The sequence below is a fragment of the Pseudophryne corroboree genome, chromosome 3 (genome assembly GCF_028390025.1).
Source record: "Pseudophryne corroboree isolate aPseCor3 chromosome 3, aPseCor3.hap2, whole genome shotgun sequence".
NCBI lineage: Eukaryota > Metazoa > Chordata > Amphibia > Anura > Myobatrachidae > Pseudophryne > Pseudophryne corroboree.
Window position 1 is genome coordinate 546,286,056 of NC_086446.1, and position 24,722 is coordinate 546,310,777.

Below are 24,722 nucleotides of genomic sequence, written 5' to 3' on the forward strand. Positions count from 1 at the left end.
AGAAAACCGGAGCCTCCGCTGTAGGTACCCGGCAACCAGGGCTCGGGAGTGTACAGCGCCGCTGGGGAGAGCGGGAGCTGCAGCAGTGAATGTCACAAGACATTTACCACCGCTGCCCTTGAAGTCTTCACTTTTTACTAGAGATGAGCGGATTCGGTTTTACTCGGTTTTACTCGGTTCTCAAAACGACATCTTATTGGCTCACGGATGTCACGTGTTTTGGATAGCCAATAAGATTCGGTTTTGAGAACCGAGTAAAACCGAGTAAAACCGAATCCGCTCATCTCTACTTTTTACCTCATAAAAAGCTTTTCTTAGGGCTGCCTGGAGCAGCCCCTCTGTTCAGTGCCTGCTTACTGCAGCACCAACTTACAAAACTGAGCTCCTGTTCAGGGAGGCAGGGTTATAGAGGAGGCGGCGCTGTGCATTCTGGGAACAGTCTAAGCTTGGAGCCTGTTGGTGCCTCGGATCAAGATCCTACTCTACACCCCATTGTCCAATCCTTGTGGAGCCCAGTGTACCCCGCAGCATAAATCCAAGTTTGGCCGGTTGGTTCTGCAGGCTTCGGACAGCACTCCAGCACATAGGAGTATCTTTGGGACATCCCCAGCTGTTTGACTCCCCAGTGCCCCTAGTGGATGACAGAGAAGAGAGCATTTTGATACTTATCGATAAATCCATTTCTCTGAATCCACTCGGGGACACTGGATGCCCGCCTCGGTGCTGCCAGCCTGCGTGTCTATAGTTATATTGGCTCAAATGAGTTTGGTTTAAAGTTTGATAGTTCTTGGTTGATGGTTAATGTTATGGTATGGTTGGTTCTTTCCTGAATGTTTTCTTTTCTACGTTCCCTCTGGAGGGGCGGGGGAGGAGCCAGCTGTACACTTTTGTTTTTTTACATTGTGCTACCTCAGGTCTCCATTCTTCACACCCCATCTGTTTGACTCTCCAGTGTCTCCCAGTGGATTCAGAGAAATAGATGTATCGGTAAGTACCAAAATCCTCTTTTTACTATTAAAACCTATTATGCCAGCCCTAATTATTGGTACCTTATTGATGAGCGTTGCCATTTATATTTTTGTTGATATACCCTATTTTCTAGGACACTTTTCTCCTCGGTTCGCAGCTAGCATCAGGTTATTACCTATTCTACAGTGCTACTGGAGGTCTGTTAACTTTCATTTAAAAATTTTGCTTTGAAAGATGTATTAAAAAGCCTTCAATATGAATAAAAAAAAAAAAAACACAAGAGAAATGTAGAAGTTACGAATTTATTATTTACACACTTTGTAAAGTACACAAATACAGTAGTGATACAAGTTGTTTTCTGCGCAATAAGTATCAATGTACAGGATTTATTAAGTCTCCAGGAAAAACGTTCTGTCATTATGGCATATGGGGGAATGGTCACTCCCCTCGATTGTAATTTACTATGCTTTCAGACAGTATGTAAATAAAGACGACCTTGTGTACAGTGGTTAGAAAAAAGTTGGTTAGTTAACAGGACATTCACAGATATTTACAGAGAAAGCACATTGTGAAGAATTGTACAGAGAACATGGGACATGCGTAAAGTATTACATGTTAACTAGCATACACAGACAACTCCTTCCATTACAATCCTCACATTTTAGAAATACTCTAATAAACACAAAGCCTTACCTATCGTAAATATCCATCTACCAGACTGCACCCTGTACCATTAAAGTATTGTGAAGTCTACTGAATGAAGAAATCTTACCTTTAAAATCACAGCTGAAGATCACATCAAAACATTTGAAACCCATCCCGCATCCCACCCACCTCACAAAATTTAGACATTCGTTAATATTGCACCACCCACGCATGGGTAACTGGTCCGATGACGTTACGACTTTATCAAGGGCCTGTGCTGATTATATGAACAAGTTTAACAATTCGGTTACTTCTACAAACACTTAGTGGCCTTCACCGCTTACCTGCTAAAGGCGATAACGTAATGCTCTAATACCATACCTCCAGGATGGCAATGCTACAAAATAAAAGAAAATAGAGATTTTTTGCCAATGTGGAGTCATAGGCATCTTCTATACAAGACCAATAATATGTTCTAAAAGTAACACCATTGAAGAAGGAAGGTGGACGACAAACCTAAACCCTCTCTTAAAAGCACTGAAAGATATTTCAGTAAAAAATGCAGATAACAAAAATGTTGACAAGATATAAATGAATGCCAGTGATCCAAGAACATTGCTCTGCTGAACTTTTTGAAGAAGCGGTTTAATGAGTTGTGCATAGGAATGCTTTAATAACCAATAAAAACATAAAAGAAAGGGGAACATAAGAAAAAGCTTGTTTTTGCTCAACTAAACTGAAAAGGAAGGGAGAAAGAAACAAAACAAAAGCCCGTCTGTACTTACATGTTCTCTCAACAGTAATATCATGGCTACTGAACCTCAGTTCATCTCACATGCGGAAGCAAAGAGACAGATCTGGCACATTTATACAGGTAAAAGTTGTTTAACAAAAAAAAGGATACAAAACCATATATAGATACAGAAGAATAAAAAGGGACCCTGAAAAGGAAAATAAAATGGCAATTCTGTTTTGGCGCTTAAAAGTCTACTCTTGAACTGGTGCTCAAAAGTTCTGCTAAAGAGCATCTCCAATAACGCCACTTCACCAGCTGGTAATTGCTCACAATATAATCTTGGTAAAAAGCATGTAAAGCTCCATTTTTATTTGGCTGCTTCAAATTCAGGGTTTTGTTGCTCTGGTTGTGACTTTTTCCCAATTAGGTTTCTTTATTTTTTGCTAGTGAAATCATTGAAAGATTAGCCATGCATTTAACCACTCTCCACAGGGAATGTGTTCATCGGTGGACTGTAGAAGGGAAACCGCTGGACGCAACCCGACTGGGAATCTGCAAAGCAGGGATAATAATATGATGAATAAAAGTCACAAAAACAGTATGGCCCAAATGTACTGAGCCTTAACAAGTGACAAAGTAGAGACGGATAAAGAGTGATAAATGACCAACCAATCAGCTTTCTAATGGCTATGTAACAGGTTGTGGGGCAGATGTATTAACCTGGAGAAGGGATAAAGAAGTGATTAAGCAGCGATAAGCGCAAGGTACTAACACACCAGCCTGTCATTACGGATTTGAAAAATGACAGGAGCTAACTGGCTGGTGCATTATCACCTTCCACTTAACACTTCTCCAGGCTTAATACGTCTGCCCCTGTGTTTAAAAAATGACAGTTAGGAGCTGATTAGCTGGTCATTTATCACTCTTTAGGGTAGATGTACGAAGCAGTGAAAAAAAAAAAAAAAAGAGTGAAGTGTGCCAGTGGAGAAGTTGCCCATGGAAACCTATCAGTTGCTCTGTATAAATTTTGTAGGATGCAAATTATAAATGATACTTCAATGCTGATTGGTTGTCATGGGCAACTTTTCCACTCTTTACTGCTTAGCACATCTCCCCCTTTATCCATCTCCACTGTATTACTTGTTAAGGCTTAATACATTTGGGTCTATGTTACCTATAAACAGCAGAGGCAGCCAAACTTAATTCCTACAGAATTGACAGGCTTGATCATCACATCCCACTGTTGTCACCAATTCTTAATGAATCCTTCAAATTCTCTTAAATCACTTGTTATCTAACACAAGCTACAGCAGGGTCTCTCTTCTTCAGTGTATGCAGTCTGACTCCCACTGCAATGTCATCCAGATGCCATAATAAAATAATTTGTATCAAAAGCTATTTGTGCTAATCATTTCATTGCTACAGCTGCTAGCGGGTCCATGTTATTTTATAAATTCTATCTATGTACCTCTAAAAAACACAGTACATGACTGCTGAGGAGAGCACTCGGCAACAGATATTGGGCTGAATTCAATTGTTTTCTCCCCCTCCCACCCCCGCATGCCGGGAGCTATTCAATTGTTTCTGCCGGCAGGTGCGATATCATCATGCTAAAATGCACAAAAAGTGAACCGTTTGGGTGCCCAAACAGGACTTTTTCGCGATCATGACTTTAGTCGGGTTTTGCCGCTTTACAAGGCTAAACCAGACTGATGTGCGCAATAAGGGGGATCAATTGAAAGATCTGGCGCAAGAAAACAATGGAATATAGCCCATTGTGTCAGACTGGTTGGGTCTAAAAGAAGAGTCCACACAAGCTTCATCAATAGGTGAAGCAATATATTGACTGCACCATGTCATAGTGAAGACTGGGTGCTGCTGCTGGTACACTTCTATAAATTTTACTCGCCAAACCTACATTACACAGATCGCACTATTCCATGCATTGCTATCATACAGTGATATTAAATTTTAGAACTTTTGTTACATATATCTCCCCCCCCCCCAAATAACCCATCTTTAGAAGAAAAATATAATGCAAAACATTCACCTTTATAAAAGGAACTGCAATCATAAAAGACATGCACAACAAAATGAGCTGTACCTGCAAGACTGGTTGTTTTATTAGATCACATGCAGTAAACATGCATTTCCAATTGATGTGTAAAGTAGTTATACAAAAACATGCACACTCCACATCACACACACGATAGAGGTCTTATGCCAGCAACCCCCCCCCCCCCTCCCCCTCCTTTTTATCACTACTACTAAACGGGCGATACCCTGATCACAGGAATAAACAGGAAAGGGAAAAGCACATTTGCTAGAGAGCTTTTCAGCTTAAGATTTGTTATTGAATGTCTGCTCAGAAACAAGAGCTTGCACTAAGCCCACACTGAGCAGAAGGCTACACAGGAACATTCAAACAGGCATTGTATCGTTACAGACCAAAACTATGTATTTAAGAGTAAATGTAAGAAACCGCCCCCTCCCCACAATAGAACGGACAGCAATGCTACTTATAATAATTACAGCATATGGTGTCATCAATTCTTGGAATTCACAACAGTTCATTTTAGGTTAACCCCCTTCTTAAAGGCATGATGCAGTCTGTCACGTTCTCATAAGTTACTTAGACCAAGTTAATACCCGGCTCTTCATGCTTTAATAGCAGGTTAAACTGTATGTCTGGATTGGATAAATACCAGGAGACAGTTAGTCAGAGAATCTACGTTACCGCTGCCACATAATGCGAGTATTTCCTTGTGATTTCAATGGTTGCACAGCTACACTGGCTCATTAAAACTGCGCCACTCACTAGCTTCTAGATATTAACCATTTAACTGACGATTTATTTTGCCAAAGAAAAAAACGCTCCGAAATAGTTGTTTTTTTTTTTTTATGAGTGAATTAGGTGAAGAACATGAATATAACCCTATCCAAAATGATTTTAGTTGAAAAATATATATATTCCACCCCCCCAACATTGATCGGGAACATTGTGACCATTGGAAACAATGCAGCTTTTATTTTGAAAGCCGGCACAGCCTGCAGGAATACAGGAGGGGTCTGTGGGTGGCTTGGAGGGTTAATTTACATCCACCAGCCGCTGCCATTGTCTGCAGCCGCTGGAGGGGGGATCCTGCCGTGCTGACCGATCAGCAGTGATCGGCAGCACAGCAATCAGTAGGGGAGAGTCCAGGGAAGCAGAGGGACCTTCCGCTCCCTCTGACAGCAGCAGCGGAGGAAAGTTTTCTTTCCCTGCAGCTGCTAATACAGTTTATCTGACTGGTCGCATCCTGGGCAACCAGGTCAGATAGAGCACTTGCAGGCATGGTCGCATCTGATGCAACCATGCCAGGCAAGTGGTTAAGACCGCAAATCTTTGGCCTTATATGCTAAAAGGTGTGTAAATGCTCTAAATGCAGACCATGCCCTAGGAGAATCCATGGCTTCAGTATTTTATTTGAAACAATCAAAAACATTTTTTTTTGGCGTGCAAATTACAGTGGCTGCTACAAAACCGCAAAGACTGCTAATGATCTGGGTGAAGGAAGGGTATACCAGTTTAACAAACCTAACTATTAGTTAAACGTATGTTCTTGAAGATTTTTTTTGCTGTTTTAGTTCTCCTTTGCTGCTGAGGATTCTCAGTCCTGTGCTGAGCCAGTTTTTTTTAAAGTTTGTGCCAGTCACATTCCAGGAACAATATGTATATTAAGCAGCAGACACAAATTATCCCTTGTATTTTTCAGAAAAAAACAAAAAAACAAAAATAAGAATTTACTTACCGATAATTCTATTTCTCGTAGTCCGTAGTGGATGCTGGGGACTCCGTCAGGACCATGGGGTTTAGCGGCTCCGCAGGAGACAGGGCACAATAATAAAAGCTTTAGGATCAGGTGGTGTGCACTGGCTCCTCCCCCTATGACCCTCCTCCAAGCCTCAGTTAGGATACTGTGCCCGGACGAGCGTGCATAATAAGGAAGGATATTGAATCCCGGGTAAGACTCATACCAGCCACACCAATCACACCGTACAACCTGTGATCTGAACCCAGTTAACAGTATGATAACAACGAAGGAGCCTCTGAAAAGATGGCTCACAACAAGAATAACCCGATTTTTGTAACAATAACTATGTACAAGTATTGCAGACAATCCGCACTTGGGATGGGCGCCCAGCATCCACTACGGACTACGAGAAATAGAATTATCGGTAAGTAAATTCTTATTTTCTCTAACGTCCTAAGTGGATGCTGGGGACTCCGTCAGGACCATGGGGATTATACCAAAGCTCCCAAACGGGCGGGAGAGTGCGGATGACTCTGCAGCACCGAATGAGAGAACTCCAGGTCCTCCTCAGTCAGGGTGTGCCCCTGACCAAGTAGCAGCTCGGCAAAGTTGTAAAGCCGAGACCCCTCGGGCAGCCGCCCAAGATGAGCCCACTTCCTTGTGGAATGGGCTTTTACCGATTTTGGCAGTGGCAAGCCTGCCACAGAATGTGCAAGCTGAATTGTACTACAAATCCAGCGAGCAATCGTCTGCTTAGAAGCAGGAACACCCATCTTGTTGGGTGCATACAGGCTAAACAGCGAGTCAGATTTTCTGACTCCAGTCGTCCTGGAAACATATATTTTCAGGGCCCTGACAACGTCAAGTAACTTGGAGTCCTCCAAGTCCCTAGTAGCCGCAGGTACCACAATAGGTTGGTTCATGTGAAAAACAGAAAACACCTTAAGGAGAAATTGAGGACGAGTCCTCAATTCTGCCCTGTCAGAATGAAAAATTAAGTAAGGGCTTTTATATGATAAAGCCGCCCATTCTGACACACGCCTGGCTGAAGCCAGGGCTAATAGAATCTTCACCTTCCATGTGAAATATTTTAATTCCACAGTGGTGAGTGGATCAAACCAATGTGACTTTAGGAAACTCAAAACAACATTGAGATCCCAAGGTGCCACTGGGGGCACAAAAGGAGGCTGTATATGCAGTACCCCTTTTACAAACGTCTGAACTTCAGGCACTGAAGCCAGTTCTTTCTGGAAGAAATTCGACAGGGTCGAAATTTGAACCTTAATGGACCCTAATTTTAGGCCCATAGACAGTCCTGTTTTCAGGAAATGTAGGAACGACCCAGTTGGAATTCCTCTGTAGGGACCTTCTTGGCCTCACACCACGCAACATATTTTCGCCAAATGCGGTGAAAATGTTTTGCGGTTACATCCTTCCTGGCTTCGACCAGGGTAGGGATGACTTCATCTGGAATGCCCTTTCAGGATCCGGCGTTCAACTGCCATGCCGTCAAACGCAGCCGCGGTAAGTCTTGAAACAGACAAGGCCCCTGCTGGAGCAGGTCCTTTCTTAAAGGTAGAGGCCACGGTTCTTCCGTGAGCATCTCTTGAAGTTCCGGGTACCAAGTCCTTCTTGACCCATCCGGAACCACGAGTATCGTTCTTACTCATCTCCTTCTTATGATTCTCAGTACTTTTGGTATGAGATGCATAGGAGGGAACACATACCCTGACTGGTACACCCACAGTGTTACCAGAGCGTCCACCGCTATTGCCTGAGGGTCCCTTGACCTGGCGCAATATTTGTCTAGTTTTTTGTTCAGGCGGGACGCCATCATGTCCACCTTTGGTTTTTCCCAACGGTTTACAATCATGTGGAAGACTTCCCGCTGAAGTCCCCACTCTCCCGGGTGGAGGTTATGCCTGCTGAGGAAGTCTGCTTCCCAGTTTTCCACTCCCGGAATTAACACTGCTGAGAGTGTTATCACATGATTTTTCGCCCAGCGAAGAATCCTTGCAGTTTCTGCCATTTCCCTCCTGCTTCATGTGCCGCCCTGTCTGTTTACGTGGGCGACTGCCGTGATGTTGTCCCACTGGATCAATACCGGCTGACCTTGAAGCAGAGGTCTTGCTAAGCTTAGAGCCTTGTAAATTGCCCTTAGCTCCAGTATATTTATGTGGAGAGAAGTCTCCAGACTTGATCACACTCCCTGGAAATTATTTTTTTTTTTTCCTTGTGTGACTGCTCCCCAGCCACTCAGGCTGGCATCCGTGGTCACCAGGACCCAGTCCTGAATGTCGAATCTGCGGCCCTTTCATAGATGAGCACTCTGCAGCCACCGCAGAAGAAAACACCCTTGTCCTTGGAGACAGGGTTATCCGCTGATGCATCTGAAGATGCGATCCGGACCATTTTCCTAGCAGATTCCACTGAAAGGTTCTTGCGTGAAATCTACCGAATGGGATCGCTTTGTAAGAAACCACCATTTTTCACAGGACCCTTGTGCAATGATGCACTGATACTTTTCCTGGTTTTAGGAGGTTCCTGACTAGCTCGGATAACTCCCTGGCCTTCTTCTCCGGGAGAAAACATCCTTTTCTGGACTGTGTCCAGAATCATTTCTAGGAACATTAGACGTGTCGTCGGAAAAAGCTGCGATTTTGGAATATTTAGAATCCACTCGTGCTGTCGTAGAACTACTTGAGATAGTGCTACTCCGACCGCCAACTGTTCTCTGGACCTTGCCCTTATCAGGAAAGCGTCCATATTTCTTTTAGGAAGAATCATCATTTCGGCCATTACCATGGTAAAGACCCGGGGTGCCGTGGACAATCCAAACGGCAGCGTCTGAACTGATAGTGACAGTTCTGTACCACGAACCTGAGATACCCTTGGTGAGAAGGGCAAAATTTGGACATGTAGGTAAGCGTCCCTGATATCCAGTGACACCATATCGTCCTGGTTCGCTATCACTGCTCTGAGTGACTCCATCTTGATTTGAACCCTTGTATGTAATTGTTCAAATCTTTTAGATCTCACCGAGCCGTTTGGCTTCAGTACCACAATATAGTGTGGAATAATACCCCTTCCCTTGTTGTAGGAGGGGTACTTTGATTATCACCTGCTGGGAATACAGCCTGTGAATTTTTTTCCAATACTGCCTCCCTGTTGGAGGGAGACGTTGGTAAAGCAGACTTCAGGAACTTGTGAGGGGAAGACGTCTCGAATTTCCAATGTACACCTGGGATACTACGTGTAGGATCCAGGAGTCCACTTGCGAGTGAGCCCACTGCGTGCTGAAACTCTTGAGATGACCCCCCACCGCACCTGAGTCCGCTTGTATGGCCCCAGCGTCATGCTGCGGACTTGGCAGAAGCTGTGGAGGACTTCTGTTCCTGGGAATGGGCTGCCTGCTGCAGTCTTCTTCCCTTTCCTCTAACCCTGGGCAGATATGACTGGCCTTTTGCCCGCCTGCCTTTATGGGTACGAAAGGACTGAGACTGAAAAGACTGTGTCCTTTTCTGCTGAGATGTGACTTGGGGTAACAAAAGTGGATTTTCCAGCTGTTGCCATGGCCACCAGGTCCGATGGACCGCCCCTTTGTACGGCAATACTTCCATGTGCCGTCTGGAATCTGCATCACCTGACCACTGTCATGTCTATAAACATCGTCTGGCAGATATGGACATCACATCTACTCTTGATGCCAGAATGCAAATATCCCTCTGCGCATCTCGCATATATAGAAATGCATCCTTAAAATGCTCTATAGTCAATAAAATATTGTTCCTGTCAAGGGTATCAATATTTTCAGTCAGGAAATCCGACCAAGCCCCCCCAGCGCTGCACATCCAGGCTGAGGCGATTGCTGGTCGTAGTATAACACCAGTATGTGTGTATATACTTTTTAGGATATTTTTCAGCTTCCTATCAGCTGGCTCTTTGAGGGCGGCCGTATCTGGAGACGGTAACGCCACTTGTTTTTATAAGCGTGTGAGCGCCTTATCCACCCTAAGGTGTGTTTCCCAACTCGCCCTCACTTCTGGCGGGAAAGGGTATACTTCCAATAATTTTCTATCGGAGGAAACCCACGTATCATCACACACTTTAATTTATCTGATTCAGGAAAAACTACAAGTAGATTATTCCCACCCTACATAATACCCTTATTTGTGGTACTTGTAGTATCAGAAATATGTAACACCTCCTTCATTGCCCTTAACATGTAACGTGTGGCCCTAAAGGAAAATACGTTTGTTTCTTCACCGTCGACACTGAAGTCAGTGTCCGTGTCTGTGTCGACCAACTGAGGTAAATGGGCGTTTTTACAAGCCCCTGACGGTGTCTGAGACGCCTGGACAGGTACTAATTTGTTTGCCGGCCGTCTCATGTCGTCAACCGACCTTGCATCGTGTTGACATTATCACGTAATTCCTAAATAAGCCATCCATTCCGGTGTCGACTCCCTAGAGAGTGACATCACCAATACAGGCAATTTGCTCCGCCTCCTCACCAACATCGTCCTCCTACATGTCGACACACACGTACCGACACACAGCACACACACAGGGAATGCTCTGATAGAGGACAGGACCCCACTAGCCCTTTGGGGAGACAGAGGGAGAGTTTGCCAGCACACACCAAAAACGCTATAATTATACAGGGACAACCCCTTATACAAGTGTTTTCCCTTATAGCATTTTCACATATGTAATCATATCGCCAAATAAGTGCCCCCCCTCTCTGTTTTAACCCTGTTTCTGTAGTGCAGTGCAGGGGAGAGCCTGGGAGCCTTCCTCACAGCAGAGCTGAGCAGGAAAATGGCGCCGTGTGCGGAGGAGAATAGGCCCCGCCCTCTAAAACGGCGGGCTCTTCTCCCGGAGTTTGTGAGATCTGGCAGGGGTTAAATACATCCATATAGCCTCAAGGGCTATATGTGATGTATTTTAGCCATAAAAAAGGTATAATACATTGCTGCCCAGGGCGCCCCCCCCAGCGCCCTGCACCCTCAGTGACCGCTGGTATGAAGTGTGCTGACAACAATGGCGCACAGCTGCAGTGCTGTGCGCTACCTTATGAAGACTGAAAGTCTTCTGCCGCCTGTTTCTGGACCTCTGGACCTCTTCAACTTCGGCATCTGCAAGGGGGGTCGGCGGCACGGCTCCGGGACGAACCCCAGGGTGAGACCTGTGTTCCGACTCCCTCTGGAGCTAATGGTGTCCAGTAGCCTAAGAAGCAAATCCATCCTGCACGCAGGTGAGTTTACTTCTCTCCCCTAAGTCCCTCGTAGCAGTGAGCCTGTTGCCAGCAGGACTCACTGAAAATAAAAAACCTAAGGGTGCATACACACGGTGAGATTCGGACTTATCCGATTCTCACCGTGCGACAGGGGGCCGGGTCGGCACTTAGCCAGTATCGCAAGCACATAATAACTGTGCTTGCGATGCTGGCTATGTGCGATTTCAATCCTGACTATCTCTTCTATAGAGATAGTCAGGATTGACTTGCCTGCACAGCCTATTTTTTCTTCCGATGCCGACCGCGCGGGGCCGCGCATCGGCATCGGATCGGGATCGCAAGGTGACTGTCACCTTGCGATCTGCACTATATTTTCTTCCGATTCTGACTATATAGTCAGAATCGGAAGAAAATATCTTACCGTGTGTACACACCTTAACTTAAACTTTTATTCTAAGCAGCTCAGGAGAGCCACCTAGATTGCACCCTTCTCGGCCGGGCACAAAAATCTAACTGAGGCTTGGAGGAGGGTCATAGGGGGAGGAGCCAGTGCACACCACCTGATCCTAAAGCTTTTATTATTGTGCCCTGTCTCCTGCGGAGCCGCTAAACCCCATGGTCCTGACGGAGTCCCCAGCATCCACTTAGGACGTTAGAGAAAAAAAAAAAACTGTAGTCTTTTTAATCTTACATGGCAAATAAAATGTAACCAAACTGGAAAAATAAATGTTTAACAATGTTTGAAGTGCACAAAAAAAGCAATTGTGAGAATATATACTGACATATATCAAACCTATATTCTATACTCTTAGTTATATTCAGACAATGGACACTGACAATTTGTCATTTTAGCGGTTTACAAAAACAAATTACGTTACAGTTATATAGTGCAGACTAACCGCTTTAATTTGAGGGCATTAACATCCAAATTGTAAGAACAGTTTAGGATTTAGGTGGTCATTCCAAGTTGATCGCTTGCTAGCAGTTTTTAGCAGCCGTGCAAACGCTATGCCGCCGCCCACTGGGAGTGTATCTTAGCAGAAGTGCGAACGAAAGGATCGCAGAGCAGCTACAAAAAAAATGTGTGCAGTTTCAGAGTAGCTTCAGACTGTTCAGTTCCATTTTTGACGTCACAAACACACCCTGCGTTCGCCCAGCCATGCCTGCGGTTTTCCTGGCACGCCTGCGTTTTTCCAAACACTCCCTGAAAACTGTCAGTTGACACCCAGAAACGCCATCTTCCTGTCAATCACTCTGCGGCCAGCAGTGCGACTGAAAAGCTTTGCTAGACCTTGTGTGAAACTACATCGTTCTTTGTAATAGTACAACGCGCGTGCGCATTGCGCCGCATACGCATAAGTGCTTTTTTTTGCCCTATCGCTGCACAGCGAACGAATGCAGCTAGCGATCAACTCTGAATGACCCCCTTAGCCCCCTCTTTTACAAAAGGGCCAAAAGTAATTGGGCATTTGATTCAGAGGCTGTTCCATGGACAGATCTGGCCTATCACTTTGTTATTTCTTTATCAACTAAGCAGGAAAAAGGGTCTGGTGCTGATTTCAATTGTTGCATTTGGAAACTGTTGTTGTGAACCCACAACATGCAGCAAAAGTAGCGCTCAATGCAAGTGAAACAGGCAGTGGCATCTTCAGAGAGGAGAAGGCCCGTGTGCAGCCTCCGTCTGGGCTCCCTCCTCTCTAGCCGGCAGCGCCATCTTTAGGTGCAAAAACAAGAACAATCCATCAGACAGAAAGAAACTTAGGAATGGTCAAATCAATGGTTTGGTACATTTCGGAGAAAAATAAATACAATGTACTGTGGAGTTCAGCAACACAAAGGGCGGTATTCAATTCTTTTCACACCCGTTCTGTTTCTGTTAACGGGAATTGCATAATCATTTCAGCTCGCTACCCCCAGGGTAGCCAGGGCGTCCAACTCTTTACTGATTACTATGGGCACGATATGCGTGATAACAGGGAACACTTTAGAAAGGAGAGTAGGCGTGATCCATAATTTGAATACCGCCCAAAAAGTCTTGGACTTCCACAAAAGACAACAGTGGTGGATGATCTTAGCATACTTTCTATTGTGTATAAAAAGACACTTCACAACATCAAGGCAACTGAATAACACTCTGCATTAGGTAGGGTTATTATCAAAGACTACTCTAAAAAGAGCACATATAGAGTATTCACCACAAGGTGCAAACCATTCAGAAGACTCAACAAGAGAAATGCCAGAGAGAGAAAACAAAACACACACGATTTATGGTAAGAACTTACCGTTGTTAAATCTCTTTCTGCGAGGTACACTGGGATCCACAAGGATTAACATTGAGGTGTAGAGTAGGATCTTGATCCACGGCACCAACAGGCTCAAAGCTTTAGACTGTTCCCAAGATGCAAAGTGCCGCCTCCTCTATAACCCCGCCTCCATGCCAGTGAGCTCATTTTCGTTAACCAGCCCAATGCAGTAGCAGGTACCAGAGACAACAACCGCTCAACGCAGGAGAGGGTGTCAGCGGCTATGCCAATACCAGCTCAAAAAAGCTAAGTGCGTCAGGGTGGGCGCCCTGTGGAGCCAAGTGTACCTCGCAGAAAGATTTAACAACGGTTAAGTTCTTACCATAAATCTCGTTTTCTGCTGCAGGGTACACTGGGCTCCACAAGGATTAACATCGGGGATGTCCTAAAGCAGTTCCTTATGGGAGGGGACGCACTGCAGCGGGCACAAGAACCCGGCGTCCAGAGGAAGCATCCTGGGAAGCGGCAGTATCAAAGGCATAGAACCTAATGAACGTGTTCCTCAAGGACCACGTAGCCGCCTTGCACAATTATTTAAGGGTCGCACCACGGTGGGCTGCCCAAGAAGGTCCAACCGACCGAGTAGAATGGGCTTTGATGGTAGCAGGAACCGGACGACCAGCCTGTACATAAAGCATGTGCAATCACCATTCTAATCCATCTGGCCAATGTCTGCTTAGAAGCAGGCCAGCCACGTTTGTGAAAACCAAACACCACAAAAAGAGAATCGGATTTCCTAATGGAGGAAGTTCTCTTCACATAGATACGGAGAGCCCGTACCTCATCCAAAGACCGCTCTTCGGAAGACAACTCAGGAGAATTAAAGGCCGGAACCACAATCTCCTGGTTAAGGTGGAAGGAAGACACCACCTTGGGTAAATAACCTGGGCGTGTCCGAAGAACGTCCAGTCACGGGGAAAAATCAAAGTAGGGGGACTTATAAGATAAGGCACCCAAGTCCGAGACCGTTCTAGCTGAAGCAATGGCCAGCAAAAACAACACCTTAAGGGAAAGCCACTTAAGGTCAGCAGAGGTAAGAGGCTCAAACGGAGACTCTTGTAAGGCCTCCAAAACCACCGACAGATCCCAAGGGGCCACAGGTGGCACATAAGGAGGCTGAATCCGCAACACACCCTGAGGCATGGACATCAGGCAGGGTAGCAATATCTCTCTGAAACCAAACCGACAAGGCCGAGATGTGAACCTTGAGGGAGGCCAGACGCAGGCCTAAATCCAGGCCTTGTTGTAGAAAGGCCAATAGTTTGGCCGTATTAAACTTGAAAACATTGTGATTGTGAGACGCACACCAAGTAAAGTAAGCATTCCAGACCCTATCATATATCCGAGCAGAAGCCGGCTTACGGGCCTTCAACATAGTTTGAACGACCGCCTTCAATACAGTTTGAAAAACCCTTGGCCCTCAGGACGGAAGCCTCAAGAGCCATGCCGTCAAAGCCAGATGGGCCAAATCCTGGTAAACACAAGGGCCCTGAGGCGTTGTGGAAGTAGAAGGGAACGATCCAATGAGAGGCCCTGTAGATCGGAGAACCAGTGCCGCCTGGGCCACGCTGGAGTGACTAAAAGTTTGTTTCCTCCTTCTTGTTTGAGCTTCCGTATTACTTTGGGCAGGAGTGACACCAGAAGGAACACATACGGCAGCCGAAAGTTCCATGGGATTGACAGAGCGTCCACGAACGCTGCTTGAGGATCCCTCGTCCTTGTTGCTCCGAAGACCGGAACCTTGTGACTGTGTCGAGACGCCATCAGGCCCACATCTGGGAGACCCCACTTGTCCACGAGAAGTTGAAACACCTCCGGATGTAGGCTCCATTCTTCGGCGTCCCCTGCACCCAACAGTGTGCGCTGTGTGTTGTGTGGGAGCAATGGCGCTGCGCGTTACCTCGGTGAAGCTCTGAAGTATTCTGCCGCCTCTGAAGTCTTGTACCTTCCAATACTCACCCGGCTTCTATCTTCCGGCTCTGCGAGGACGACTGCGGCGCGGCTCCGGGACGAACCGCAAGGGGAGACCTGCGTTCTGACTCCCTCTGGAGCGAATGGTGTCCAGTAGCCTAAGAAGCAGAGCCTAACATTTAAGTAGGTTCTGCTTCTCTCTCCTCTGTCCCACGATGCAGGGAGCCTGTTGCCAGCAGGTCTCCCTGAAAATAAAAAACCAAAATACTTCTCCAGGAAACTCAGGAGAGCTCCCTGTAATGCACCCAGTCTCCTCTGGGCACAGTATCAAAACTGAGGTCTGGAGGAGGGGCATAGAGGGAGGAGCCAGTGCACACCCATACCTAAAGTTCTTTTTTAGTGCCCATGTCTCCTGTGGAGCCAGTCTATTCCCCATGGTCCTTACACAGTCCCCAGCATCCTCTAGGACTTAAACTCTGTAATTCCGTGTCCAGAATCATTCCCAAAAAAGACAGCCGTTTCGTCAGATTCAACTGGGACTTCGGCAAGTTTAGGAGCCAGCCATGTTGCTGCAGAACTGTCAGGGAGAGCGCAGCTTGTCTTTGGATCTCGCCTTTATCAGGAGATCGTCCAAGTAAGGGATAATTGTGACTCCTTGTTTGAGAAGGAGAACCATCATTTCCGCCGTTATCTTAGTGAAAATCCTCAGAGCCGTGGACAGACCAAACGGTAACGTCTGAAATTGGTAATGACAATCCTGAATAGCAAACCTCAGGTAAGCCTGATGCGGAGGATGTATGGGAACGTGTAAGTAGGCATTCCTTTTTGTCGACCGACACCATGAAATCCCCTTCCTCCAGACTGGAGATCACTGCTCGGAGAGATTCCATCTTGAATTTGAATTTTCTTAGGTAAAGATTGAGGGACTTTAGGTTCAGAATTGGTCTGACTGAGCCGTCTGGTTTCGGGACCACAAACAGGCTTGAATAAAAGCCTTCTCCCTGGTGCGACAGGGGAACCCTGATAATGACTTGATTTAGACACAACTTTTGTATTGCATCGCATACAACCTTCCTGTCCGGAAGAGAAGCTGGTAAAGCAGATTTGAAAAATCGGTGAGGGGGGGGGGGGGGGGGGGGAACGTCTTGAAACTCCAGTTTGTACCCCTGGGACACTATTTCTAAAACCCATGGGTCGAGGGTCGAGCGAGCCCAGAATTGACTGAAGAGCTTGAGACGTGCCCCCACCGGTGCGGACTCCCGCAGAGGAGCCCCAGCGTCATGCGGTGGATTTGGCAGAAGCCGCGGAGGACTTCTGCTCCTGGGAACCTGCCACGGCCGGAGATCTTTTACCTTTTCCTCTTCCTCTATTGGCAAGGAAGGAATAACCTCGGCCTTTTTTGTATTTATTTTGCCGAAAGGACTGCATCTGAAAGTGGTGAGCTTTCTTTTGTTGTGGAGGAACATAAGGCAAAAATGACGACTTACCCGCGGTAGCCGTACCCTCACCAAACAAGACACTACCTTTATATGGGAGAGACTCCATAGCTTTCTTAGAGTCAGCATCAGCATTCCATTGATGAATCCACAACGCTCGTCTAGCCGTAATTGCCATGGCATTGGCCCTTGATCCCAAAAAAACAATATCTCTCGCCGCCTCCTTTAGGTAGGCCACAGCGTCCCTGATATAACCCAGAGTTAACAGGATGCTATCCCTATTTAGGGTATCTATATCAGATGACAAGTTATCTGCCCATTTTTCAATAGCAGTACTCACCCACGCCGATGCAATGGTTTGTCTGAGCAGCGTACCTGTGGCGACGTAAATGGATTTTAACGTATTCTCCTGTCTACGATCCGCAGGATCCTTAAGGGCTGCCGTGTCAGTAAAGCCACCTTTTTAGACAACCGTGATAGGGCCTTGTCTACAATGGGGGGTGATTCCCACTTATCTCTATCCCCAGAGGGGAACGGATACGCCACTTGAATTCTTTTGGGAATCAGGAACTTTTTGTCAGGATTTTCCCAAAAAAGGTATTCAGTTCATGAGAGGGCGGAAATGTTACCTCAGGTTCCTTTCCCTTAAACATACAGACCCTAGTATCAGGAACAGCAGGGTCCTCAGTGATATATAACACGTTTTTTATTGCCACAATCATGTACTGAATGCTCTTTGCCAATTTTGGGTCTAATCTGGCATCACTATAGTCGACACTGGAGTCAGTGTGTGTATTGGTATCTGGTGTTCTGTGAATAATGTAGGTGTATAAACAACAAAACAAAAAAAATAAAATATAAAATAATAATAATAAAATAAATAAAATAAAAAAGGAAAATAAATAAAATTTAATTGGGGAAGGGGAGGGAAGGGGGGTAAGTGCAATGTTTACAGCTCCTTTCAGAATGATTGGTTTGGAGCTTGAGGACACTTAATTAGAGGGCAAAGTCTTTAAGGGTAGAACTATCCCTGACTTACCCTATTACTTTGGTGCGAGCGTGACTGGAGGTTTCTGTATATGATGGCAGTAATATACAGAAACCTCCAGTCACGCTCGCACCAAATTAAATTTTATTTATTTTCCTTTTTTATTTTTATTTTATTTTATTATTATTATTTTTTTATATTTTATTTTTTCTTTGTTTTGTTGTTTATACACCTACATTATTCACAGAACACCAGATACCAATACACACAAGCGCTCGGTTTAACAAAAATTTCAAAAAGCATCACTAAACAACCTGAGCAGCTTTTTTTCACTCACTGCGCAGCAAACTATACCAAATTTATTTTGACACTGGAGTCCGTGTCGGTATCTGTGTCTGCCAACTGAGCCAATGAACGTTTATGTGACCCCGAAGGGGTCTGGACCTGTGATAACACATCCTCCACGCCTGGTTCTGAGATTCAGACTTATCCAATCTCTTATTCATAAGAGCCACATTAGCATTCAAGACATTTACCCAATCAGGAGTCGACGGTGCCGACAGGGTCACTCCCACAGCCGTTTCTGTCCCTACCACAGTATCATTCTTTGGAAGAGCACTCAGCCTCAGACATGTCGACACACGTGTACAGACACCCACAGACACACTGGGCAAGTAGGGGACAGACCCACAGTAAAGCCTGTCAGAGAAACACAGAGGGAGTTTGCCAGCTCACAACCCAGCGCTCAATCCCAGATCTGAAACTCTAATATAAAGCCCCAGACCAGTAGCACTTATATAATTGCACTAAATTATATGGCCCCCCCCCCCCCCCCCCCTTTTGCACCCTGTTACTTGTACAGCAGTGTTTGGAGGAGAGGACCAGCGTCTCTGCAGCTTCTGTGAAGAGAAAATGGCGCTGATGAGAGCTGAGAGGGCTAAGCCCCGCCCCCTTAATGGCGCGCTTCAGCCCCGCTGTTTTCTTAATATAATATACTGGCGGGGGTTCGGACTTTGTGCCAAGGCACTATATTCCACTTTTGCCAGCCTGAAAATGAGGATTTTATGCTGCCCAGGGCGCCCCCACGCCCTGCACCCTGTAGTGCCTCTGTGTGTGTGGGAGCATGGCGCGCAGCGCAATCGCTGTGCGGTACCTCAGAAAGCAGTCACTGAAGTCTTCTATCTTCTTCTACTCACCTGTCTTCTGGCTCTGGAAGGGGGGTGACGGCGGGCTCTGGGAGTGAACCCCTAGGCGTACCTAGTGTTCCAAACCCTCAGGAGCTAATGGTGTCCTGTAGCCAAGAAGCAGAGCCTTTAAACTCATTAGACATAGGTCTGACTTCTCTCCACCTGAGTCCCATGATGCAGGGAAACGGTTGACAGCAGTCTCCCTGAAAATAAAAAACCTAACAAAGTATTTTCAGGGAAACTCAGTAGAGCTCCCCTGTGTGTGACCAGACTCCCTGGGCACAATTCTAAAACTGGAGTCTGGAGGAGGGGCATAGAGGGAGGAGCCAGTTCACACCCCTTCATAGTCTTAAAGTGCTCATGTCTCCTGCGGATCCCATCTATACCCCATGGTTCTTGGAGTGTCCCCTGCATCCTCTAGGACGTATAAGAAATGCTGTATATAGAGGCCCTCTGTACAAGCAGTACTTACAGAGCAGGCTGCTGTGAGGATCTCCTGTAGAAAGATGCAGGTCCCTTCAGAAGGGAGCTTTGTCTCTCAAAACCTTTTAGCTTTGTCCCCCTTTTTTTAGGTTGATGTTGCACTTACAGAAATAATTCTTCAGTAACACTCCCACGTGCTGTACCTCCAGCACAATTTTTCAAACAGAGGGATGAGGGGCGTGAAGGGGGAGGAGCCAGATGTGCAGACAATGTTTAATTTTAGATTGTGCCACACCTCTGGTTGCAAGTTTCACTCCCCTACTGTATAAGCGGTTTCCAGTGTCCCCTAGTGGATGAGAGAGAAATAAGTACCCAGAGCTACGGGTCGAAGTGTTTGCGCAGCCTAAATAAGGGCATTAACTGGGGGTTTTTGTTAGAACCTCCCTAAGGCTCAAACAGAGTTACTGAATAGGTTCGGCCAACCTATTAGCTTGTGGTTAATTACCACAGCAATTGAATTCGGTACACCGTTTGCCGAGCAATATTTCAGAACCTATAGGTTAATGCACGTTCGCTGCAATATCACCATGCGAAGAAAAGGACCTGTAACCGAATAGCCATGGGGCTTTTCTGCCACCTTTTACCTCACGCTGTAAATTAACAATGCTAACTGAATCTGGCCCTACATGTACAGATATAGCCATGCACATCGTGGCTACATATTGCAGCGACTGCATCTTGTTAGGCAGGACCATGTGCACATCTGAGGAGACACCCCATTTGCATGAATGGGAGCGGCAAATGCCGCACCTAGTGTGCTCGTTTGGCGCAGATGAAGCCATGATGAGCATAGATACATCTGTATCTACAGTATTTATGCTGTCACCATACTACATTGAGCTATCTCGACCTCCAAAATGTTAGATAGCACTGTTACTAGATAAGGTTTTACATTCCTTAAACTGCGAATCTGAGGGTTTTCTAGTTAGTTTTAGCAATGTACAGATTATTTGCATTATATTGTAGTACAGTCAATGCATAGATACCTAGATCTCTAGGAAATAAGTTCAGCCAAAATATTAGTACAAAATAAAAATCCAGAGTACAAAGTACAATTTTTTTTCCCTACAACATAATTCACATCTGGTCATGAAGTTATGTCATGTATTTAAATAAGTCAGATCATTGTACTTCATATGTGCCTTTTAAAGTGGAATGGCCGCATTTCATAGGGATGCTTTCTAATGAACACTCACCCAGTGCTGCCTTCAACCGAAAGACTGGGGCGAGCAGCTACTTGCCATGATGTTCGAAAGGAATGCTATTCTGAGGTGGGGAAAAGACAGCTGCTCGTCACTACCCCAAACAACCCAGCAGACTTAACTGTGCTTAATATGTACATTAGCCTTGTGTTTTTTTAGCATACACCACAGAGCGCCAGCCAGAAAGAAGTGTGAAGCAGTGGACAAGAAATGGAGGATCTCGGACTAGACTATTTTGTTTCTCATAACTGCATGAAGTACATGTAAATGTAATTTATCAAGAGACCCTATAACTCATGGTAGCACCATACCCCTCTAAACCAGGTCTCCTATTGCATGCTCTGCCTAGAAAACCACACTCTGCCATACTAATTAACCCGAAACCCACCAAGTACTTGCTTACTTGCAGAATTCCATGTGATAACTGTGGATGCAAGTGTGTAGTTCAAAGGGCTCAGGAGTTTGCCATCAATTAGTTGCTACAGGATATAGAGATCTCTTGCCCACGTTTTGATGGTTCTCCCCTACCTGCATTTTGCGTTCAAGAGCAACAATAGGATTTTAATACCTACCGGTAAATGTTTTACTTGTAGCCCATAAGGTATACTGGGGAAAACTAGTACGATGAGGTATAGACAAAAGAGCCAGTGCACTTTAAAATGTCTTCAACTGGGTGTGCTGGCTCCTCCCCTCTATGCCCCCTCCCACAGGCAGTTATAGGTAAAACCGTGCCCGGAGAAAGGACATATATGAGAGAAGGAACATAACAAAGGGTGCCGAGTTACATACCATCACACCACTAACATAACAGCTGAACAGGTAACCATTAAACAAGAAACTGCAGAAAAGTCAACGCACTGAGAAGGGCGCCCTATGGTCCTAATTCTGAGTTGATCGCAGCAGCAAATTTGTTAGCAGTTGGGCAAAACCATGTGCACTGCAGGGGGGACAGATATAATATGTGCAGAGAGAGAGTTAGATTTGGGTGGGGTATATTCAAACTGAAATCTAATTGCAGTGGAAAATAAAGCAGCCAGTATTTACCCTGCACAGAAACAAAATAACCCACCCAAATCCAACGGTCTCTGCAAATGTTATATCAGCCCCGCTGCAGTGCACATGGTTTTGCCCAATTGCTAACAAACTTGCTGCTGCGATCAACTCAGAATTACCCCCAATATCCCTTATAGACTACAAGGAAAGGATTTACCGGTAGGTATTAAAATCCTATTTTCTCTAGCATACATAAGGGATATTGGGGAAAACTAGTACGATGGGGACGTCCCAAAGCTTCCAGAACGGGCGGGAACATGCAGAGACTGCTGCAGCACCGCCTGCCCAAACTGGGTATCCTCTTTGGCCTGGGCAGCCGCCCAGGAAGAGCCCACTGATCTTGTAGATTGACCTTTAGAGACTTAGGCCTGTTGGATAGTGAGCCTAATCCAACGAGCAACAGACTGCTTTCAAGCAGGGCAACCCTTTTTCTGCGCATCATAGAGCACGAACAAGGAATCCGTTTTTCTGACCCGAGCCGTACGCTTGACAAGGCACGCACAGCAGCCAAATGCCTCTAGGGGAGCAGAAGCGTCAGAACTGGACGGAATTACAATAGGTTGATTCAGGTGAAACGCGGAGACCACCTTCGTCAGGAACTGCCGTCTAGTCTGGAGCTCCACTCTGTCCTCGTAAATGACCAAGTACGAACTTATACACAATAGGGCCCCCAATTTCCGAGACATGTCGAGCAGAAGCCAGGGCCAGTAACATCACCGTCTTCTACGTGAAGTACTTGTCTTCTACCGTTAGAGGTTCAAACCAAGAGGAATGTAGAATTTTCAACACTACATCCAAATCCCAGGGTGCCGTAGGCGGCACAAAAGGAGGTTGTATCTGGAGAACCCCTTGTAAGAAGGTCTGAACTTCTGGCAACAGTGCCAATTTCTTCTGGAAGAAAATGGAGAGAGAGCTGAAATCTTGACCTTAATGGAACCCAGATGCAAGCCCTTATCCACACCAGCCGCCTGCAGGAAACATACAAATTGAACTCTGCAGGTGGATACGTGCGTTCCATGCACCGAGACATACATCTCCTCCAGATATGATAGTGTTTTTTAGACGTCACAGGTTTCCTGGCCTGAACCATGGTAGCAATAACCTTCTTAGAAAGGCCCTTGTGAGCTAGAATGTTCCACTCAACTTCTATGCCGGCAAACGAAGTTGCCGCAAGTCCGGGTAGACGAACGATCCTTGTTGAAGATCTCTTCGTAGTGGTCGAGGCCAAGGCTTCGATGGACATGTCCAGAAGATCCGTGTACCACGCCCTCCGAGGCCAATCAGAATTGCCTGGACTCCTTAATTCCCGATTCGCTTTAGCACCCTTGGGAGCAATGGAATCAGAGTAAACAGGTAGACTAGCCAGTGCATCCAGTGCCCTCGTCTGAGGGTCCCTGGTCTGTGAGCAATACCAGGGAAGTTTCTTGTTAAGACGAGAAGCCATGTCTATTTGTGGGCAACCACACCGGTCGATAATCTGCTAGAACACCTGATGGTGGAGCCCCCACTCCCCCGGGTGGAGATCGTGACGACTGAGGAAGTCCGCCTCCCAGTTGTCCACACCCAGAATGAAGATTGCCGACATGGCTCTTACATTTATTTCTGCCTAGAGGAGGATCTTTGACACCTCTTGCATGCAGGCTCTGCTTTCTGTCCCTCCTTGTTGATTGATATACGCCACCGCTGTGGCGTTGTCAGACTGTACCTGGATTGCGTGATCCCTGAGCAAAGGAGAGGCTTGAAGTAGAGCATTATAGATCACCCAACGTTCCAGAATGTTGATTGGAAGAAAGCTTTCGGGGGCTGGGCACCTACCCTGGAACTTCGCCCCTTGGGTGACAGCTCCCCCATCCTCTCAGACTCGCATCCGTCGTGAGGAGGGTCCAATCCTGAATCCCAAAACTCTGGCCTTCCAGGAGATTGGAGGACTGTAGCCACCACAGGAGGGGAATCCTGGGATGAGGCGACAGCTGAATCATCCGGTGCATCTGTAGATGTGGGCCGGACCACTTGCTCTGGAGATCCAACTGAAACGTTCTGGCATGGAACCTCCCATACTGGATCGCCTCGTAAGAGGCAAACATCTTTACTAACAATGTTATGCAAACACGTACGGACACTCGAGTAGGTCGGAGCACCATGCGGACCATCTCCTTCTTGGCCACAGTATGCAGCAACATCCCCAGTAACAGGAACCTCTGAGTTGGCTCCAGGAGGGACTTCTGTAAGTTGAGGATCCACCCATGGTCTGACAGAAGTTGGATGGTGCGGTCGATATGGAGCAACACAAGCTCCCTGGATCTTGCCTTTATCAGAAGATCGTCCAGATAAGGGACCACATTGACACCCTGGACCCAGAGTTGAAGCATCATCTCTGCCATCACCTTCATGAATACCCTCGGGGCTGTAAACAGGCCGAAGGGCAGTGCCTGGAATTGGAAGTGATCGTCCAGCAGGGCAAACCGCAGGTATGCCTGATGAGGCGGCCAAAACGGAATATTGAGATAGGCGTCCTTGATAACCAAGGAGACTATAAACTCCTGTTCTTCCAGGCCCGCAGTCACGGTTTCGGCACCACAAACAGGTTTGAGTAAAACCCCTTGCTGTGTTGCGGTAGTGGTACTGAAACAATGACGTGGGACTGGACCAACGTCGGATAACCTGTTGCAACGTAACCTGCATAGCCTCCAAAGCTGGTAAGTTGATTTGAAAAATCATTGGGGGTGTGTGTGCTGTCGAACTCCAGCTTGTGCCCTGATAAATGAGCTCTCTGACCC

The 24,722-nt window shown here is 46.2% G+C and overlaps 1 protein-coding gene across 1 annotated transcript in view; it reads right to left on the minus strand.

Moving 5' to 3' along the window:
* Positions 1–1,257: 1,257 nt before the first annotated feature.
* CSNK1D (casein kinase 1 delta) overlaps positions 1,258–24,722 on the minus strand; it is a 111,294-nt gene continuing 87,829 nt past the window's right edge. Inside the window, exon 9 of the mRNA XM_063963225.1 lies at positions 1,258–2,902. Coding sequence (XP_063819295.1) covers positions 2,852–2,902 — 51 coding nt within the window. The 3' untranslated portion in view covers positions 1,258–2,851. The remainder of the gene's footprint in view (positions 2,903–24,722) is intronic.